At 48.5% G+C, this 21,423-nt stretch overlaps 2 protein-coding genes across 3 annotated transcripts in view; one reads left to right on the top strand and one right to left on the bottom strand.

Annotated features, from left to right (window-relative positions):
• The first annotated feature begins 3,587 nt into the window (after window positions 1-3,587).
• On the top strand, window positions 3,588-10,880 carry RNF223 (ring finger protein 223). Of its 2 annotated transcripts, XM_035120864.3 has the most exons (3): window positions 3,588-3,722; window positions 8,268-8,407; window positions 9,407-10,880. In XM_035120864.3, exons 2-3 carry the CDS (start codon window positions 8,356-8,358, stop codon window positions 10,258-10,260), a joined length of 906 nt encoding a protein of 301 aa, XP_034976755.3. In that variant the 5' UTR covers window positions 3,588-3,722; window positions 8,268-8,355; the 3' UTR covers window positions 10,261-10,880. The 2 variants fall into 2 exon arrangements, with proteins under 2 accessions (XP_034976755.3, XP_034976757.3); XM_035120866.3 differs by lacking the exon at window positions 8,268-8,407 and having other exon boundaries at window positions 3,595-3,722.
• A 2,060-nt stretch (window positions 10,881-12,940) lies between these two features.
• LOC118086429 (tyrosine-protein phosphatase non-receptor type 11) overlaps window positions 12,941-21,423 on the bottom strand; it is a 54,194-nt gene continuing 45,711 nt past the window's right edge. Inside the window, exons 10-16 of the mRNA XM_035118023.3 lie at window positions 20,869-21,000; window positions 19,872-20,026; window positions 19,110-19,177; window positions 17,081-17,232; window positions 15,758-15,858; window positions 14,759-14,884; window positions 12,941-13,268 (exon numbers count right to left, since the gene is read on the bottom strand). Of these exons, the coding sequence (XP_034973914.1) occupies window positions 14,800-14,884; window positions 15,758-15,858; window positions 17,081-17,232; window positions 19,110-19,177; window positions 19,872-20,026; window positions 20,869-21,000 (693 nt within the window). The 3' untranslated portion in view covers window positions 12,941-13,268; window positions 14,759-14,799. The remainder of the gene's footprint in view (window positions 13,269-14,758; window positions 14,885-15,757; window positions 15,859-17,080; window positions 17,233-19,109; window positions 19,178-19,871; window positions 20,027-20,868; window positions 21,001-21,423) is intronic.

Genomic DNA, 21,423 nt, shown 5'->3' with positions numbered 1-21,423 from the left:
CCCGCCATTTCCTTCCTAGGGGTGGGAGGAGAGCAACAGCACCTCATATTCGCCGAGACACCGCTATTGTTGTTGTTTAGTCGTTTAGTTGTGTCCGACTCTTCGTGACCCCATGGACCAGAGCACGCCAGGCACTCCTGTCTTCCACTGCCTCCCGCAGTTTGGTCAAACTCATGTTCGTAGCTTCGAAAACACCGTCCAACCATCTCGTCCTCTGTCGTCCCCTTCTCCTTGTGCCCTCCATCTTTCCCAACATCAGGGTCTTTTCCGGGGAGTCTTCTCTTCTCATGAGGTGGCCAAAGTATTGGAGCCTCAGCTTCAGGATTTGTCCTTCGAGTGAGCACTCAGGGCTGATTTCCTTCAGAATGGATAGGTTTGATCTTCTTGCAGTCCATGGGACTCTCAAGAGTCTCCTGCAGCACCATAATTCAAAAGCATCAATTCTTTGGCAATCAGCCTTCTTTATGGTCCAGCTCTCACACCGCTATAGAGGCAGCATATAGATACATTACAGTGGTACCTCGGTTTGCGACCGCCTTGGGGAGTGACCGCTTCGGTTTCCGACCACCGTGGACCCGGAAGTGTTTACATCCGGGTTCCGCAGTGCTTGGATGCGCAGACGCGATCTGCGCAGTGCACGCATGTGCAGAAGCAATCTGCACAGCGCATGCATGCGCAGAAGCGTGCCTCGGGGAGCGATGAACTCGGGGGGCGACCGCCTCCCCGGAACCAATTGTGGTCGCAAACCAAGGTACCACTGTACTGTAATGATGATGATGATGATGATTAGGGCTGCTGAAGAGGCAGCAGATCTGGCTTCCAAGCAGTGTGCTGCATCGGTTGCTGTCACAGGCCAGATCTGCTGCCTGAGGCAGTCACCTCACCTTGCCTCATGGGTGGGGCGGCCCTGTTGTTTTGCTGCTGAGACCCTGGGAAACAGCAGGGGAGGCTGTTCTCTCCCTTCCCCTCCACTCTCCCTGCTCTTCCCCTTCATGGTCCCTGAAGTGGTCCAGAGCGATAAGGAAAGAAGCAAGTGTGAGCAAAGGGGAGAGCTCCCCCCCATATTTTTTTTCTCAAATGCTTGTGTCTTCATTTCCCATTCTGTGTCTGGGAAAAAATGAATACGAGGCAGAGCAATGGAAAGCAGAACGAGAGACGATAATTGAAGGGCCAGGTGAGATTTAAGCTCCAGGCTGCTTGCTGCTTAAGCTGTAATCTGTAGCAGGGGCATAGCTGCCAAGTTATCCCTTTTTTACAGGGATTTTCCCTTATGCTGAATAGGCTTCCTCGCGAGAAAAGCGAAAACTTGGCAGCTATGAGCAGGGGGTGGGGAACATGTGGCCTTGCTGGTGCTATTAGACTACAATTCCCATCAGCCTCAGCCAACAAGGCCAATTATCAGGAACGAAGTTCTCCTCCATCCCTGATCCATATATTTTCAGTGGCACTGTAATACCAACTGCACAGTCCCTGCTCGTCTGCATCAGCCACGGGGACCAGCTGGGAGACGCAAGTGCTAAGAGCATGGGTAGGCAAACTAAGACCCGGGGGCCGGATCCAGCCCAATCACCTTCTAAATCCAGCCCGCAGATGGTTCGGGAATCAGCGTGTTTTTACATGAGTAGAATGTGTGCTTTTATTTAAAATGCATCTCTGGGTTATTTGTGGGGCATAGGAATTCGTTCATTATTATTTTTTCCAAAATATAGTCCGGCCCCCCACAAGGTCTGAGGGACAGTGGAGCGGCCCCCTGCTGAAAAAGTTTGCTGACCCCTGGCTAAGAGGAATCGCCAAGTTAGGATCACCTGCGGAAACGCTGCTTACTAATTTAGCATCCGATGCAGCCTTGTCTGAAAGGCGCAAAGATGTTTATACAAAATGCAGATGACACCATTAGGCAGAAATATATACATGAGGTTGTGTTTTGTGGTTTTTTTTCCATGTCATTTGCAAAGCCCACTGCTCCATGTGCCTATTATGTGCATCAACAAAGGGGAGAGATTTTTTAACAGCTATTGTAAGCATAAAGCACTTGAGCAGAGTCTTCCCTTTCTTCTCCTCCACAATTAATAGAAGAACTCTCAGGGCGCTTTTTTGCAATGGATGTCAGAAGAGCTCTCGAAAGGATGCCTTTTGTGAAATTTGTGCAACGTAATATAGGTGCATGAAGGGTGGAAAGTAGAAAAGCAAGATACTTCGCTACAAAAAAGGTGGCGTCTACAACTTCAAAAGATTCTGCGGAATGAGGGAACATAAGATACTATGTAAAAAGGTTTTTAAAAAGGAAATCACTTTTTTTTAATTGCAAGTTTCTAGCACTTAAGGCTGCAAAAATATGTTGGCAAAGCAAAAAAACTGAAACTGTAGTTCTATGGTATAGCACATATTTTGTCCCAGGCAATGCTGAGCATCTCCTCCTAAGATAGATCAGGTAAGCAGGTGAGAGAAAATACTTTCTTTGCGTGAGATCTTGGGTTGCTGCTGCCAGTCAGAGCAGACAGTGCTGAGCTGGGTGGTCTAATGATTCTGGATCCACAGACAAACTGCAGGAACGGCTTGTGACAACTTTGTTCTTCCGAGCTTCCAAGACAAACTTGTGCAGCAACTTTGGAACTGCCTGGATCATGTGATCACGGATCATGTCCTCATATTGCCAGCTCCTTAATGCTAAGGGGATATCTTTAAAATATAAACTTTCTCATGACAGGTGGACAAACAGACTTAAGTCAGCTTGTTGTGTCCCTAAACCAGAAAGCAGTGTGTGGATGTGTGTAGAAACTAGCCGAAATAAAAATAAAGTTTACCTTTATGGTTCCACTCCCTTTTGCCTCTGGCTCTGCTCAGCACTGGCATGTGGCCCCCAGCAGGTTACTTAGAAAGGAATGTGGCCGTCTAGCTGAAAACAGTTCCCCATCCCTGCTCTAGATTAACAGATCCTCCAAGTGTCCCTATTTTCCAGGGACAGTCTCAGATTTACAGTAGCTGGGGCAACCCAGTCAGGTGGGCGGGGTATAAATAAAAAAATTGCTGTTATTACTACTACTATTATTGTGGAATAAGATGTCACTATTTTCATCAGAGAAAGGTTGGAGGGTATGGATCGGTATTTTAACGAATATTTTACACGTTTCATGTAAACTGCCAAGAGGTTTTAGTTGATTAAGTGGTACATAAACCTTTCTAAATGAAAGGGCGCAAAGTTCTCTTTTCTATCTAAATGGTGGCAAAGACACAACAGATCTAACTCTGGGCCTGAAAGCACCAGAAATATATATGCCAGAGGCCTATTTCCTTCGCTGAGCTGCTTGAAACCGGAACATGAAAGTATTTCCTTTGTCAGATCTCCAAAAGGACAAACTTCCACAAAGTGGGCAGGGCTGTAGGAACTTTGATTCTTCTGTTCAGAAGCTGCTTCAGCCGGTCCTGTTTGTCAACACTGGAAGCCCCGCCCTCTGGGCGAAGCCGGCCAATGACAACAGAGGCCTTGCCTGACAATCAGGAGAGACAGGTAATGCTGATCAGGTAAGTCATCCTGCTAGACCAGAAGGTATAAAAGACACCTGAGTAATTGCCCCAGTGGCCAGTGGTGTAGACGGTGTACTCTGAGAAGGCACCAGGACAAGTTAAAGAGCAGCGAATTGGGAAGGTTTATATCAGGGAAACATACCAGCATGCCTTGAAGAGTAACAGAACTACTTCAAAGATTTTGCACACACAGACAGGTAAGCTGATGTTTTGTTTTCTCCTAAATTCTGGGTCAGCAAAAAAGACCAAACAAACTTCAAGGTTTAATGCTGTAGGTATTGTTTTAACATTTGATTGGGAGCAGCCTAGAGTGGCTGGGGAGACTCAGCCAGATGAGCAGGGTACTACTACTACTACTACTACTACTACTAATAATAATAATAATAAAGGTTGCCTTGGGAACTTTTAGGGCCAGAGGAGGGGGACCCCCCAAAAAAAATCCAAAATGGTTCCCCATCTCCTGGTAATTTATGGGGCCCAATCCACCGGAAGAAAAACTTAATCACATCCGAGCTCTGTCTGCACCCAGCGTTAAGGTCATTATTTAATAATATCCTCAACAGAATTGATGCAAAGTTGTGCGAGAAAGAGCCTGGGATCGGAAATGTTTTCTGCGCTGGATGGGGCAAAAGGCTTGAGCTTAAGTTTAATGAACGGAACCAAGAGAGATGTGGGGGGCTTTGAAATTTTATTTTCCTAACGGTGAACGCCGGGCCTCTCTTGGGAGTGAGGGCGTGGAATGCAAAATTCCGGCGTAGTTTTGCAAAGCAGATAAGGTAAAACCACTCCCGGGAGATGCTTAGAAGAAGTATAATTACTGGAAAGGCCTAGGAGGCAGCAACCCAAAAGATACCTCTGGGCGTTGTGCTCTCGGTGACTCCACCTCCTGACACTTTTGAGACAAACATCCTGCCATCATCCCAAGTGTGGCAATTGAGTGTCATCAGAAGGAGAGAGGAGGATGTTGATCCAGGGAGGAGATGGGCCCATTTGATGGCAAACCTACCTGCCAGACTGAGGCAGGCCAACAGCCGCCTGCCCTGGCGTAGGAATGAAAATGACACATCGGGGATGAAATTGACACATCAGGCGCAGGATAGGGGGCAAGGAGTAGGGGTATCTTTCGTATTTCATAGGCCTGTCATGCAAAATGAGATTTTCAAGGAGGGCCGTGGTGAACTGGCAGAGCATCTGCTTTGCATGCAGAAGAGCTTAAGGCCAGAACATTTTTTTTGTGTGTGTGTGTGTGTGTGTGTGTGCGCGTGTGCATGTTTGCGCATGCACACACACTCATCTTCCAAACTGGTATTTTGTGTTCTCATTTTGTATAATTATGTTGTGAACTGTCCTGTGATCTTCGGATGATGGGTGGTGTACAAATTTAATAAATAATAAGCAAAGGTGGTCTCAGATTCTCCAGGCAGGTTTGGGAAAGACTCCTTGCCTAAATCCCTGGAGAGCAACTGCCAGTCAGTGCAGGCAATACTGAGCTAGGGAAAGAACACAGGAGGCTGCCTTATATACCAAGAAAGTCTTCCACCCATCAACTTTCTGGCGTGGATTAAAACATTAAAATGAAGCCAGTCCTTGGATGGTAGCCATTGCTTTCAATGCAGATGTTTTGTTGAGAGTGCAGAGCAGTGTTTTGCAAACTTGGGTCTCCAGCTGCAAGTCCCATCATCCCTGACCACTGGTCCTGTTAGCGAGGGATGATGGGAGTTGTAGTCCAACAACAGCTGGAGATCAGAGTTTGGGAAACAGTGGTGCAGAGGGACAAAATGAAGGGACTGGTGGGAGGTTCTGCCCACCTGTCAAAATGTCCCATGGAGGGGATGCACTTGCCGGGGGAGAAAACAATCCATCCCTGAAAAACGGATTTTAAGTGGGGCCAGCAGGGGCCAACTGCTTCCACACAGCAGTTTTATTTATTGCGTTTATTCATTTTACTCATTAAATTTATATCCCTGACTTCCACCCAAAGGAGCCAAGGGCGGCAAGGTTTCGGGGGGCTCGGCGCTGTTTCTGCAAGCGGGTTCTGTTCTGCGCCCACACAGTGAAGCCCTCATAGACGTGCAATCAGATTCTGCCCCCCCCCCAATTTAATGCAGTTGTTGCCATTTCCATATTTCAGATCCTCAGCAGAAATGGTAAATTGTTGTTGAGCAAGTGCCCTGCTCCTAATCCCACTCCTAATCCGACATGCTAACCAGTCCACCACACTGGTTTTCTGGGTGTCTGGTGGATGGAGTTTGCAAAAGCTGGTCCACAGTCTGTTCCAATCATTGTTTTGCCACAAGCAAAACAAACACATGCTGGGACATGGAGCACCCACCCATACTGGGAGTTTCCCTGTTGCTTCTCTTTGTGATTTACTGCTCTGACATTGCCTCTTTCCAATTCTGCTCATGTGGGGCCACAGCTGATTCTGTCACATGCCTCTGCATTGAGCATGAGATCCATGCACTAATCCCGCGTTCAGAGTTGCAACTTGATCGCGTGCCCTCGGAGAAGGCTCCCTGCTGCATCTCTGTATGAGTCACCTAACTGGGCGTGAATCACTGATTAGGCTGAGTCAAGCCTGATGTATTGATTCATGCAGATGCATGAGGGATGAGCTTCTCCAGGATAAATTCTCATGTTTTGCACGTCCTTTAAAGACACCTGACAGAATCAATATAGTGTCGAGGTAGGAATAGGTGAATCCAGGTTCAAATCCTCACACGGCTGTAAAATTCACTCCCTCTTGATCTAACCTACCTCACATAATTGTTGCATTGAATAAAATGGGAATACTTGATGGTCACAAGTCCCATTCATTTACCTCTGTCTCCAGCGTTTAGTATTCAGAGGTACTCTGCCTTGAAGCTGGATCAGGCCAAAGACCCATCTAGTCCAGCATCCTGTTTGCACAGTGGCCAACCAGATGCCTCAATGGGAAACCTGCAGGCAGGATCTGAGCAACTCTGCCACCAAGCTTTTAGCCCAAATCTGCCAAGTTACTTAATGCGGGCTAGACTCGAGTGCATAGGAGTCCTTACTATTGCTTCTGGGTAAGGTAAAACCTGCCATGCCAGGGGCTATAGTGGCATCTTCTTCCAGGAATTGGCATGTGACTGAGGCACATGAACAGGCAGAAGCAAATGGGTGCAGATTAATTAACCTGGAGCGCTGCAGCATCCAGCAGAGGCACATTTTGCCTCCATTGAATGGGGTTACTCAGCCCTCCTGGTTGAATTTGAATTATTTCCCAGCTCATCCTAGTCTCAAAAAACAGGTTGAGCTAGTTCCATGATTAGATGGAAATTAATGCTCCTCGCTTCAGGGCTCTGAGCATCTCACCTGATCGTGGAGAGCCTGTCCCATTAGACACCTCACTGGATGTTTTTAAAACACAGCCTAATTCTTCCAGATGTCTAAAGAGGATTAGTTGCTGTGACTTGGCACCAAGCTTTGTTTAAAGTTTCCTGGATTTGCACAGGGCAAGCCGAGTGTGGTAGCAGGCAAGAGGTACAAGCGAGGAGACCCGAGTTCCAGTGAAGCTGCCAGGTGACTTTTGGTCAATCATAATCCCCCTGCCTTCCATGTTTTGCAGGGTTGCTGTAGGGATAAAAAGGTGGGGAAGGGGGAAACAGAACTATATTGCTCAGCCTCAGCTTCATGGAGGAAAGACAGCATAAAAACATAGCCAGGTAGATCTTCTGGGTGCAAAAGAAAAGGAATAAGTAAGGATGGGAAGTCTGTACACCCTCCTGATGATGCTGAACTACAACTCCCATCAGCCCTAGCAAGCATGGGTGGTGGGAGTTGTAGTTCAGCAACATATGCAGCCAAAGTTTGAGTTATCGAATTGTTGCAAGAATTTGATTGTCATTAATTCCCACGTTCATTTCTGGCCTTCTAGGAAGTGAGATTTAAACGACTCTAGGAGGAAGCCCTCCCAAACCAGACCTTTGGGCCCATCTAGCGCATTGATGCCTACACTGACTGGCAGCAGCTTTCCAGGGTTTCAGGCAGGGGATATTCCCAGCCTCTACCTGGGATTGAATTTCTGCATGCAAAGCAGATGCTCTGCCACCCAGCCATGGTCTTTCCCCAGGAAAGGACCATTGTCTCACCTGGCTTCCTTTTTGGAAGTGCCTAACACTACAGCTTTATTACAGCAGGCTTATAGGAACCTTTTATGACACCCTTTTAATATTTTGTTGGAAACGGAAAAGTGTGTGTGTGTATGTGACAGAAGCTGGTTACGTTAAAACACAGTCATAATCTTGCCTGCGCAAACTCCCCACCTATTAAATAAGGTTTAATTTGGCAGTAAACTAGCGGATGGGGCCGGGCTTGCCAGAACTGGGGCTAAGAGCACAAGCAAAACCCTTCCTAACCCTTAGGATGAGATGAGAACTTAGAGCAACCTTCCCCAAAGTGCTGCCCAGGTGAGTGGCTTTGAACTACAACTCCCAGAAGTTCCAGGCAGCACAGAGTACAGGGCCAGCTATTATTTCAAAGATAGAAAATGCCAGGCCCCCAAACCCTATTGGCTTCTTCTAGCCCTCGATCCCTGCTGAGCTGGCCACTGCAGTACCAGCCTCCACCCACTGGTGGCGCTGTAGCACAACAGGGATTTGTTGTGGCTTGCAAACTATGGGTTCAAGACCCACCGTGTGCCTTCTGGCCCACCTAAATAGTTAAGACCTGTGTTTAGTTCTCCGGTGCTAGTACTTACCTCCAGCTGTCTGTCTTAGGCTCTTGTGCAAGCTGCCCGTCGCTACTTCCTCCTCCACCACCGAGCAGGCTAGATAGCCAACCTTAGAGAGATCCCTTGCGGATTTCATGGAGACGGCAACACTTCTCACTTCTCAGCTTAGGAGAAGCACCGGCTGGGGTATGTTTTTACACTTTTCTATCGTTGGCTCTGCCTCTGGTGGCTGGTGGCTGGTGGAACTGGCAGGGCAGAAGGTGAGGAGGCCAGCAGTGGATGGAGACAGAGCCAAGGTCAGGCAGAGTCGCCCCCTGTCTGGCTAGAAGGAGGAAGGCAGGCAGCTGGGGGACTGGCTGAGGTTGGTTGTACCACTGCCCTCCTATTTGGCCAGCTTCCCTGCTTTGTCTATCCTCTGCTTAAGGGTGGAGGGAACTGGAAGTGACGGGAGGTGGTGGCATTAACAGCAGTCTGAAGTATCTAAGTAAAACAACAATAACAATAATGCAAGAGCCTTGCTGGATCAGCCAAAAGCTCCATCTTGCCCCAGTATTCTGATTCCAGTAGGGGTCAGCTGGTTGCTTCTGCCCACAGGCAGTGTGTGTATGTGTGTGTGTGAACACACATCCCCAGCAACTGGTATTCAGAGGTATATAGATGCAGCCCCCTCAGTCTGTAGCTGTTGATAGATGCTCTCTTCTGCCAATTAGTCTAATTACAGTACTTTCAGAAAAAACAGAATTCCTTAAAACTTCTCCTAAAACTGGATTGGAGTATCAAGTCATTTCCATTACAGATATTTATACAGTGTGTGTGTGTGTGTGTGTGTGTGTGTGTGTGTGTGTGCAGATGAGGGGTGGGGAATGTCAGCCCTGGGGGCCACCTGGGGACCTCCAGGCCTCTCTGTGTAGCCCTTGCGACTTTCCCCCAGGCTACTCATCACCCCACCCTGCTTCAAACCCGCTTTGAGTGCTTTTGTGTGGCTGGTTTGTGCCCTTGCTTCTTGCTTGCCTGAGGACAGAGAGGAGTGTGTTTGTGTAGAAACTAGCCTACTGCACATAGCTAAAACTTGCATGTGCTCCCCCCCCCAGAGGGAATGCAAGCCCACGTATGCAACCCATCCCATTTTGGTTCTTCCTTGTCTTGGCCTCCCTTAATGCAGATTCTCTCTCTCTCTCTCTGCAGATTCCGTCATGTCCTGCTTCGCCCACGTGTGGCACACAGAAGTGCCCAGCTCTCCTCCCACAAGCCCCACAAGCCCCGTCCCGGCTGCCCCGCATGAGATCCCCATCCCCCTCAGCCCCATCGTGATCACTTCTCCCGCCGCGGAAGGCCGCCCCCGCGTCTGCTCGCCGGTGTGCTCTCCCACCTCCGGGAAGGTTCGGCTGGGCTCCCCCACCTCGCCGCAGCCGGGTTCCCCCATCGAGTGCTCCATCTGCTTCAACACCTATGACAACCTCTTCAAGACGCCCAAGGTCCTCCAGTGCCAACACACCTTCTGCCTGGAGTGCCTGGCCCGCCTGACCGCCACTCTCCCCCCTCACCGAGTCGAGGACCAGCTCCCCTGCCCCTTCTGCCGCCAGATCACCGAGATCCCTCTCGAAGGGCCTCCGGGCCTCGAGACGAGCAAAGAGCTCTTGGCCACCCTGCCTCCCGAGCTGCAGAAGGAGAAAATGATCTGGATGGAGGGCACCCGGCTCTGCTGCAGGCAGTCGTCCGACCCGGAGAGCGCCGAGCCCTGCATCAGCATCGACGTCGCCCCCAGCAAACCCGAAATCCCCGTGGTGCCCCCTGAGAGCTTCATGAGCAGGCTCGCCCGCTGTGAAATGTGCGACGACTGGAAGCGCATCGCGCTGCTCTCGGCCTTGATCATCATTCTCTTCTGCATCATCCTGTGGCCGGTTCAGTGCGCCCTGAAGACGGGCAACCTCCGCTGCTTCACCAGGACTTACACGCTGAGCAGGCCACACTATGTGCCGCCGCCTCCGACCACCACCCCAGCGCCAACAATGAGCAACCTTCTTGACCTCCTAGGGTGAGCCCAAGAGAGAGAGAGAGGGGCTGTGTTTCAGTGGGCAGAGCACATATTTTGCACGCAGGAGGCCCCCCGGATTCAACCACTGGTACCTGCAAGTTGAACAAAACCCTCTTGGCCTGAGACTGTCACAGCCAACAACTCTAGGACTAGTTGGCTTTCTGAGTTCGGACACCGGTGCTTTCTGCTCTCTTGACATGCTCATGCTGCTCTTTTTAGGAACCTCTGGAAACTTTTAAATTAAGACATTGCTGTTCCATACACCCTGTGGTTTCTGCTGTGTTAACCCAGTTTTTGACTCCCATGGCGATGCAGAGGCAATGCAAGGTCAAGACCAGAAACTGTAGACACCTGCTGCTCTAAAAGATGCCCACCAAAGAGTTACCTGGAATGATGCCTCCCCACACGCCTATCATACCAGCAGGAATAAGAGGGCAACTGTTCAAAAATGCACAGTGTTGTCCCCTGGGCCCATTACATGTGAAAGGACAATGAAACAAGGACTTTCCCCCAGAGACTGACTCCCTTCACCAACATCTTGAATGAAGCCTATGTGCAATTATATCTTGGAGTGGGAAGAAAACGTATTTAATTTTATATGTGTTATTAAACATTTCAATTTTATATAGATGGTGTGTGGTATTCTACAAATATGGCAGTTTCTTCAATTTGACTTAAGTATGTGTCGGCGTTTTGCAGGATTTTTTATTTTTTTGGAAGGGTGGGTAGCAGTGTGCAATTGAAAGAGAGAGAAAACAAGCAGAGAATGGCTTTTAAAGAGGATTAGGTTACGATGGGCTACCTGCACTTGTGGTCTTCCCATTGGGGGCATATGATTGGCTGCTGTGAGAACAGGAGGCTAGACTAGATGGCCACGCTTTGGCCCAATCCAACAGGGCTCATCCTACTAGACGGGTGTCAAATAGGTTCCTTCCTGGTTTATCACTGGTATGACTAGCCTAGGAGAATGCAACATGAATCACTGTACACACACACACATACTGCAAAACCTTTGCCACACACAGAAGGTTCCTCAGCAAGTGACTAACTTTCGTAAAGATTTTCTAGAAGAACGAACTTTTAAAAACCCACTGTTTGATTAGACAATCCATCACCACCCAGTGGGTTCTTAAGCCTAATCTGTATTGAGACATCAGCAAACAAATCAGGACCCTTTCTTCCCAACTCTGCTTTAAGCACAAAAAGCAAGACATCGCAGCACTGAAGCAACTCACAGAGACTTCCCCCTAACCTTTTCCGAAGGCAGGGAAACATGGTGTCTTGCAAATGTCATGACATTTGCACCCATTAAATGTTTGTTTACAGCTTTCAGCATGGCCCCTTTGTTTATTGCCAGCAGACAAGGTTTAATTTGGAAGTTTCTCACCTCGAGACTACTCTTTTAAAAAGACAACTTCTACCAAGATAGGGTTGCCATATCTTGAAGAGCAAAAAAAAGAGGTCAGGGCCCGAGCAGCTGCCAGCCCAAGATGGGTTCAGTGGTCAGAGGACTGACGTGATTTAAGAGTCCAGCAAAATCTGGAATGCCACAGATGTTAGCCATCCCCGGTGTGTACGAAAAGGGGCTGTTCTTTTAAAAAAAAAACACCTCTCATTAACATAGAGAAGCATCCCTAATATTTTCAAAATGGTGGCCCAATTTGGCATTTCCCTCCATATAAGGGTAAACCAGGCAGCAACTAAAGGTGTGGCATTACTGTAAGGTAGCACAACCATGTTCAGTCATAACAGTAAGCCAGAGCTGCTCTGAAGGTGATGGACTCCTCCCTCATTGGAGGTTTTTAGACAGAGGTTGTCTGCCAGGGATTCTTTAGCTGTGAATCCTTCATGGCAGGGGGTTGGACTAGATGACCCACAGGTCCCTTCCAACTTTACAATTCTGATTCTGCCATAATGTGGTTTCTCTGAAGTGTGGTGCCCGATCCACTCCTACTTCGCTCCTCTCCTGGCAGAATAAGACAACAAGGAAGCTTCAAATTCTAGCTGTTTCTGAACAAGGTGCGTGGAAGGATGCCCACAGCTCCCTAGCAAGCCATGATCAACATGGATCGTTTTGTTAGCTAGCAGATCATAGCCTACTAGGGAGCCACAATTGGGAGGCATGGGAAAAATGAGCAAAATTCACAAACGAATCGCTGCAACATACTACGGCCTCGGCCCAGTATACCTGAAGGAGCTTCTCCACCGCCATCATTCAGCTCCGAGGTCCAGCTCCGAGGGCCTTCTGGCGGTTCCCTCACTGCAAGAAGTGAAGTTACAGGGAACCAGGCAGAGGGCCTTCTCGGTAGTGGCACCTGCCCTGTGGAACGCCCTCCCATCAGATGTCAAGGAAATAAACAACTACCTGTATCTGACTTTGCGAAGACATCTGAAGGCAGCCCTGTTTAGGGAAGTTATTAACTTTTGATCTTTTATCGTGTTTTTAATATTCTGTTGGGAGCCACCCAAAGTGGCTGGGGAAACCCAGCCAGGTGGGGGGTATCAATAAGGTATTATTATTATTATTATTACTACTACTACTACTACTACTACAATTCTTTACTCTGCAGCTCAGAAAACCGCACCACACTTCATGCACAACAATGTGCTTTTGCCTCCTATTTCTGTGACGTTTTAACAACTTTCCCCTCCCCACCCCCCCACAAAAAAGGACACTCATTAACTTACTGTGCTTATATATATATCTATATATCTATAAAAAAACAAGTTAAAAGGAGATTTGTAGGCTCTATTACAGACATCCGGAGGCACTTTCAGATAAACAGCATCAGCGAATTTGTGCATGACGGGGGGGGGGGGAATTTGTCTCTCTCCTGAATAAGTTAGGCCAAGATTTGTTCCTAAAGCACATAGACAGCTCCTCCCTTGACAGGTGGCATGCTGGGTCAATCTTTGGTTTTCTGTGCTGAATCCAAGGTTCAAGTGGTGAAACGAGCAATAGGTGGCGGTGGAAGGTTGTGGAGGACGTGCAGATGCGACTCTCGGCAACCCCTAAAATACAAGGGCAGGGGAAAAAAGGGGGAGGGGGGAAAGAGGTATTCGCTTTATTTGCTCCGAGCATTTGTACCCCACTGTTCAACCAAAAAAACACTCCCAGAGCAGCTTGCCTACGATCGAACCAAAACCACCCGCAAGCTTGCGATTAATAAAACAACAAAAAACACAACACACGAGGGGCAAGGGACAGGGAGGGAAGAGGAAAACCAAAGCTCAAAACACCAGTTTCTAAGCTGTTGTTCCTATAGAGACCAAATGATGGCAAGGTGCGTGATGCAGCTGGGCATCCAGCAACGCGGATGAAACTAGCCTTCTGCTTGCTATCTCTCCCACGGAAGCAGCTGGATGGAGTGGCTTCCCCCTAGAAGACAGTGGAGGGGAGAGGAAGCCTGGCGGGGGCTGCCCTGTCACTCGGCAGAACCAATGGAGGTTGCTCTGCCTCCCAGCAATTTGTTGGAACATCACAGTATTAACAGAGACAGAATTGCAAGTGTCTCTGTTTTGGTAACGTGCATTGCTTTGTTTTAAGGTCATGCCACTAGAACCGTAGCTAGGCGATCTTGTGCCCCTGGCAGAACCGTCCAGATTGCGCCTACCTTACCACCCCCTAGCTACGCCCATGCATGCCACTAGCCCACATTGAGATGACATCTCTCCCTCTCTCTCTCTCTGGCAAGGGAAGGAAATGCTTTTCAGCCCAAGGGCCACATTGCCTCTGGGGAAAACTTCCGAGGGCCACATTCCATGGTGGAGCAATGAACGTAGAATTCTATCTTTGTGGGGTAGGCTAATCTCCACATACACAAACCCCTATCTATCTTCCATGCAGGCAAACAAGAGGCATAATCAGAGTTCCAAGGACACTTTCAGCCTGACAAAGAAGATGTGAAACAGGGCCGGAGAGGGGGTGTGGCCTGTGGGGAGGGGTGTGGCCTGTTGAGAGGGGGCGTTGCCCAGGGAGAATTCTGAGGGCTGTGCAAGCGAGTCTGGAAGGGGCACATTTGATCCCACGTCCTGAGGTCCTCCACCCCTGATCTGTGGGCTGCGGTGGATACCATTTCCTTCTCTGCCCTCAAATATACAATGCCTGGGGCATTTGGGCAGGGAGAGGGGAAGAGAGGGGTTGCAAAATGCCCAGAAGCAGTTGCGCTCAAACTGGATCTCCTTTTTTAAAAGAAAAGAAAACTAGACTACCAGTAATAACCTCCAAACCTTTTCAAGAGTTACCCCCCCCCCAAAAAAAACCCCAACCCAAAACCCACACCACTGAAAACAAAAAGAAAACCTTTCAAAATGTCCCCTGCCTAAAATTTGTCACCTGTGAACGGGGCAGTGAATGCCAGGTGATGGGGAGAGGGGGGTGGGGAATCTCTCTTTCTCTACGGCCAAAGGAACAGGAACATTCCATGCTGCAACTTTTTGTTGCAGATCCCACTGCAGATCCCCTTAAAACAGCGTTAAAGTTAAACAAACAAACCACAGACCTGTTTTATAGCCACCAAGTACACGTCCCTCTCCGAAGCTGCTATCTCCCTGAGCTGCTTAAACCTGAGACCTTTGTGGCTTTAACGCTGAGGTTCTCGTATACGGAGGCAGATTCGTCGTCGACTCTATAGAAACACAGAATTGTAGAGTTGGAAGAGGCCTAGTGGGGCATCTAGTTCAACCCTCGTCTTGCGCAAAACAGGAGAAAGGGGGCTGGAACAAATCAACCAAGAGCAAACTCCCATCCTCCAACCCCCATCCCCCCCAACAAAAACTTATGGAAGCAAGGTGTGGAGAAGAGAGGGGGCAAGAGCAGACGTCTTGCAAAAACTAAGCCAGCTAATATCCCTGGGACAACACATTTTGCATTTCTTGGGGGCTTTTGAGTGTTCAAAGCATTTCACATCTATTACTTAGCTGTAACCACATGGCCGTTTTGCCGCTGCTTCCCCTGTCTATGAAAGCATTCTCATCTTGAGAGGCAGTGTGGTGTAATGGGTAGAGTGCTGGAGGACCGGTGTGTGTGTGTGCGCGACCTTGGGCCAGCCACTGCCTCTCAGCCTAACCTACCTCACAGGGTTGTTGCAGTGATGAAATGGAGAGAGAGGTGAACCAGGTAAGACTCCCTTAATTCCGTGAAGGATAGGTGGGATAGAAATGTAGCAACAAAATAAACACTGAATCTTGCAGACAAAGAACTGAGGCAATGATTGGTTTCCTTAACAGTAAAGTTTGCTGGGAGGCCTTTGGGCATGGAGGTGAACTATTGGCTTCCCACCCTCCCAACATGCCAATTGGATGCTATGCTGCTCACAACTATTTGTATTTCTGCCCTCTCACCATTTCCTCTGGCATCCCCAACTCTGAAAAGAATGTTCTCTGTAGCCAAAGATTTGCTCTGAATTCATGCTGGGCCAAGGCTGCAAGTCTATGCAGTCTCCCCAACTCCCCCCCCCTCCCAATTTGCCTTCAAATAAGGCCCACAAGCTCCACCTTACCCTGTCTGGACTCTTGGTGACGGGGGACGAGCTTTCATTCTGGGCTGCTCCATTGGTGGGTATCGGATATTCAAGTACTCTCTCTCCTTCCTCGTATTTCTCTGAAACGTGACAACCAAACAGACTCGATTGGTTCCACAGCTCTTCCAACCTTTGAGGCAATTTCTAAAATGTGACCGACTCCTGCTCAAAGTATACCCATTGAAATTCATGGACGAGACTAACTTGGGTTCATTGGGCAGCATCCCACCTAGTTTTACTCAAGGGCAGACTCATGGAAATCACTGTGCCCAAGTTAGCCATGTCCACCAACTTCCATGGGTCTACTCTGAGCAGGACCAGCACTAGATGCAACTGCGGCTGATGGAGGTGGGAGCCCAGCAACTTCTGAAGAGCCACAGGTTCCTTATTCCTTCATTTTAAAAAAGGCAGAGCTGTGATGGAGGTAGCTCAGGGAAATGCAGGCAAGTGACAGTCTAGTTTAGGGATGAGGAGCGTAAATAGCCCTCCAGATGTTGCTCTCATCATCTCTGGCCATTGGCCATGCTGGCTGGGGGCTGATGGGAGATGGAAGTCTGGTTCCCCACCCCTGGTTTAAATGCTTTTAGAGCAAACACCTTGGCTGAGCTCGGAAAGCAGTTGGTGACAGGAGCAAGCCAGCAGTAAATCAATACAAGTTGGAATTAACTCTTTATTAGCAAGAGCATGATGTGCACAGACTTGGCAGAGTGTCAGGCCTAATGAGCACAGGTCTTGCCCCATGGATCAATTGCCAAGCCTGAAAGTCCCCACCTCCCCGCAGCAGTCTAAGTCCCCTCCTCTCCAGGGTTTTTCCTAAGCAATCAGAGACTGCATCTGCATGAAGCAAACTTCTCCCCCACCCATTTCAACCCTCTTCTGGTTCTGGGAGACCAGGGAGAAGGGGAGCTGGTCACAGCAGGAGTGGGAGACACCCGTGACTCTTCAACAGCTGGACTCATCTCTGCCTCTTGGCATCCCTTCCCCAACTTCCCTGATTCAGCTGCTGCCTCCAATTCTGGACTTCTCTCTGCCACAGACTCTCCCAGCTCACTAAGCCCTGTTACCTCTTCAGCTTCTCACACCTCCTCCTCCCAGACTTCTCTCTCTGACCACCCATGGTCATCCCACCACCACTCCCCAGTCTCTGAGCCTTCTTCCTTTGGGGGTTCCCTAGCTGGTTCCTCCCACCATTCCTTTGCATCCAAAACTGGCCTCATGCGATCCAGTCCCCCGGTCCCTTCCCTAAGCACGCTTCAGGTCAAAACCACCCCTCTTTTGGTGGGCAAATGAGACGCCCCCTACCTGTTCCTGTTCCAGCTCCTTTTGTTCTGTGGAAATGTACTGCTGGACAGCCATGTAGACGAACTTGTACTGCGCTTCTGTTTGCACCATGCCAGAGCGCTGCCTCCGTACCATCTGGATGGTCTTGGGGATATCGATGTCACAGTCCAAGCCTATTTATGGGCAAGAAAGGTGGGGCAGTCTTAGGTCACATCCGCACTGTACACTTAAAGCATGCGGCTTCTCCCCCAAAGGGTCATGGGAACTGTCATCCTTCAAGAGTGCTGGGAATTGTAGCTCTGTACACTACAGTTCCCAGGATCCTTTGGGGGGGGGGGTGGAGAAGCCATGTGCTTTAAAAGTGTGATGTAGAAAGAGAGAACTTTCCCCTGCATGAGCCAAAAAGGAGATTACAGTGGACACACAGGAACCCCAGATGATATATTCATTGAAAATTCACTCAGATTTCCTTGCACAATGCTTAATACCAGTAGTCAAGACCAGGGCTGGATTTAAGTTTGATGAGGCCCTAAGCTACTGAAGGTAACGGGGCCCTTTATATGTCCAGCTGTCCTTTTTCAACAACAAATTGTCGCTGTTTTTGTGTTGAATATATGCTATAATGATAATTTATGGACCTAATAGGTACCTATCGAAAGCCATTTACACATAACAAATACAACACAAAACATTGTTGATGTACGTAGGTTTTATTTTATTTGTTTTTTATCTTATATTTTGGAAATGTATGTCCAGGGTTTTTTTTCCCTTTAAATTTTTTGAGGGGCTCCAAGAGAGTGGAACCCTAAGCCATAGCTTGTTTAGCTTATACCGTACGTAAATCCGGCACTGGTCAAGACTATGCCCTGTCTTTACTGAGCATTCATCCCAATGTGTTTTTGGGGAGGTCATACAACAGAGGGTTTTCATCCCTTGAACAGAGCCCTTGAATTCAACGTGCAGCCTTAACAGTTCCAGTAGTTGATCGAATCCCTTCTGTAAAACAGTGACAGTCTGTTGGCAACCATTCTTATGAGCGGCTCCAAAAGGCCAACTCATTTATAAAACGAGAATCGCGCCCAGGTGGGAAGTGTTCGCTTTCCCATAATGATGTAGTTAAAATTCAAGTTCCTTGTCCCTAGGATTGTCCGGAACAATCCTGAAATCCCTTTTGGAACACAAAAGCTGCTGAGTGCCTAACTAACTGCATGGCGGCCAGCAAGAGTGAAGGGAAGAGGGCAAGCTCCAGAGCAGGGGTAGGCAACCTAAGGCCCGTGGGCCGGATGCGGCCCAATCACCTTCTCAATAAGGCCCACGGACGGTACAGGAATCAGTGTGTTTTTGCATTAGTAGAATGTGTCCTTTTATTTAAAATACATCTCTGGGTTATTTGTGGGGCATAGGAATTCGTTCACTTTCCCCCAAATATATCGTCTGGCCCACCACATGGTCTGAGGGACAGTGGACCGGCCCACAGCTGAAAAAGATTGCTGACCTGTGCTCCAGAGGAACAAGAATGGGGGCAAGTTATGGGGTTAAGTCTATAGCATAAAAGCTCGCTGGTCAGGCATCTTCAAATACAGTGGTGCCTTGCAAGACGAATTTAATTTGTTCCGCGAGTCAATTCGTTTTGCGAAAAATGCGTCTTGCGAATCGTGGTTTCCCATAGGAATGCATTGAAATTTTTTTTGTGCCCATAGGAATGCATTAATTAAATTTCAATGCATTCCTATGGGAAACCGCGATTCGCAAGATGAACTTTTCGCAAAACGAATGCGTCTCGCATTCGTCTTGCGAAAAATTCGTCTTGCAGGGCATTCGTCTTGCGAGGTACCACTGTACCAGAGAGCTTACAAGCCTGTTTGCCCAGAGCAGTTAGTAGTTTGTGACCTAAAGCAGAAAGTTTCTCTGCTTACTGGTTGCCTGGATGCAGTACCAGCTTGCTATAGGCGAGTGCCTATTATTTACAAGACTGCATGAAACATTCTGCATGCCCCAGATCCTCCTCAGAATTAAAAGGCAGAGAGAACCTCAAAGTTCTATTGTTTACCTTGCCTGTGAATAGTGTCCACCAAGATGTCTATCACTATGATGGTGCCCGTTCGTCCTATCCCAGCGCTGGGGGAGGAAAGAGAGAGGTAAGGAGGGCAAAGTCGTCGTCAGCCCAGCGCAGACATTAGCCCATAGGTCAGCCAAGGTGAGAATGGCTACAACAGGACAGGAAGCCTGGGACCCCCAGGAAGTTGGTAGACTCCAGCTCACATCAGCCAACTTTGACAACATTCAAGGAAGGGGTGGGTGGGAAAATCAATCACCAAACATTTAAACCCTTTTCTCTAGAGGGTTTAACACTGAGATTACTGCCATCAAGGGGATTACAAGGCAGCCATAAAAACAGCGCTGATGGGATTCCTGACGCAAGGATCGTAAGCCTTGTCCGTCCCCCCCTCTACCCAGCCCCGCTGATCTCCAACCATCCCAGAATCACTGTTTTCTCCTCCCATCACCCGTTCTTGACATCTTAAGATGTTCACATTCTCTATATTGGTTTATAATCTGTAAGAGAGGAGTTTAGATCGTGGATAGATAACAGAAAGTCCTTCATGCAGCGTGGAACTACGGAACTCACTCCCACAGGATGGCTTTAAAAGAGTGGGGAGCCTAGAAAATCTAGAGCATACAAACTGAGAGTGCTTTGATATTATTACTTGGGCAATCCATGAAAATTCATTGGGGGAGTTCTGGCAAATGCCCAATATTGCCAACCTCTGCAACCAGTCCAGCCAAGCATCGCCCCCTCCTGGCCACTCACCTGCAGTGCACTACAATGGGCCCAGTGTCCGGGACGCTTCTTTGGGCCCTGTTGACTTGATCCAGGAAGCCAAGGACTCCCCCCGGCTCATTGGGGACCCCGTGATCTGGCCAGCTGAAATACTGGAAGTGCTTGATCTGCCTGGGGCGCTCTTCCTGCAACATTCGAGAGGAGGAGGAGATAGTTTTGTAAGGCTAAATGCCTATACCGCTCTGAGTAGTGCAGGTCAGGGAAGAGAAACACAGATCTGCCTGGTTTAGGGAAATAGTGGCAGTGGGAATTGTTAAGTGATGTGGGTAGTGGGGTGATTTGTCAAGGAATTGGAGGGGGGGAAACAAAACTAGGAAAATGTTTGCACAGGTACTAAACTCTGGCACAAAGTTGCATACCAAGATTGCATCTTACACAGGGGTTCAGTTCCAAGGGTTCAATGTATATACAGAAGCGCATATACACTCTCTTGCCCGACACCACTGATTCATGAACATCTGTGAGGTGTGAGAGCAGGGGACAGCATGGATTGAGTGGGGGAGATTCTGTCACCTGTGTGCCATATGTAAAACTGAAAACAGCTTGCCTTATGCTCCTACTTTGTATTATTTAGCTTGGCGGGGTTCTCTGTTTTTCTGGTTGGGGGAGGAACGATCTGCAAAATCTACAACAGGCACTGGAATGACCATGCAAACTGCTTAAAAAATTGCATTGTGTTTGCAGCCAGCTTTGCTGAGACGCACTCTTCTGAAGCTTCATTTTTCTGAAGGGCTAGAAACTTGATTTTTTTAAAAAAACTTTTTTATAAAGATCAGAGGGATTTCTGAATTCTGCAGAATTTTCCACTTTTCCCACACCCTTGTGGAGGCAACAGTGTATACTCATTCCTGGGTCTTTCCAGGCTGGGAGATGGGGAGTGTATCTACAGGCAGATGATCCTGAGAGATTAGACGAAAATGCAAACACCAGCACATGCAAAAGGGCTATTAAAGAGGTGACCTCTCACCCTGTCCATCCGTGAAATCTCCAGCTCTCGGATGTGATAACCTTGAGCTTCTCGTTCGCCAACATTCCTCACGCTGATGTAACCATATTCCTTGGCACAGTTTTTATCCGGCCAGTAGCGGAAACATTTATTCTGTGGAGAGAGAGAGATTAAATCCCATAAAAAGTAAAATTCCAGGCTGCATCAACAAAAGGACGGTGCCCAGATCAAGGGAAACAACAGTACCACTCTATTCTGCCTTGGTCAGAACCCCACCTGGAGCGCTGTGCCCAGTTCTGGGCACCAGGAGGGTCCGGAAACCAAGCCTTATGAGGAGCGGTTGAGGGAATTGAGTATGTTTAGACTGGAGAAGAGAAAAGTGAGAGTTGGTGGGATAGCCACCTTCAAATATCTGAAGTGCTGTCACACGGAAGAGGGAGCAAACTTGTCTTGTTTCCCTTTGGGACGTGAACCAGTGGATTCAAATGACAGGAAAGGAGATTCTAGCTAAGCATTAGGAAGAACTTTCTGATAGGGCAGTGCAACAGACTAGGAAGGCGGTGGGCTCTCCCATCA

The sequence above is a fragment of the Zootoca vivipara genome, chromosome 6, assembly GCF_965207765.1.
Source record: "Zootoca vivipara chromosome 6, rZooViv2.hap1.1, whole genome shotgun sequence".
NCBI classification, from domain to species: Eukaryota; Metazoa; Chordata; class Lepidosauria; order Squamata; family Lacertidae; genus Zootoca; species Zootoca vivipara.
The sequence above is the reverse complement of the archived record's forward strand: the minus strand, read 5'-3'. Positions and strand labels throughout refer to the sequence as shown.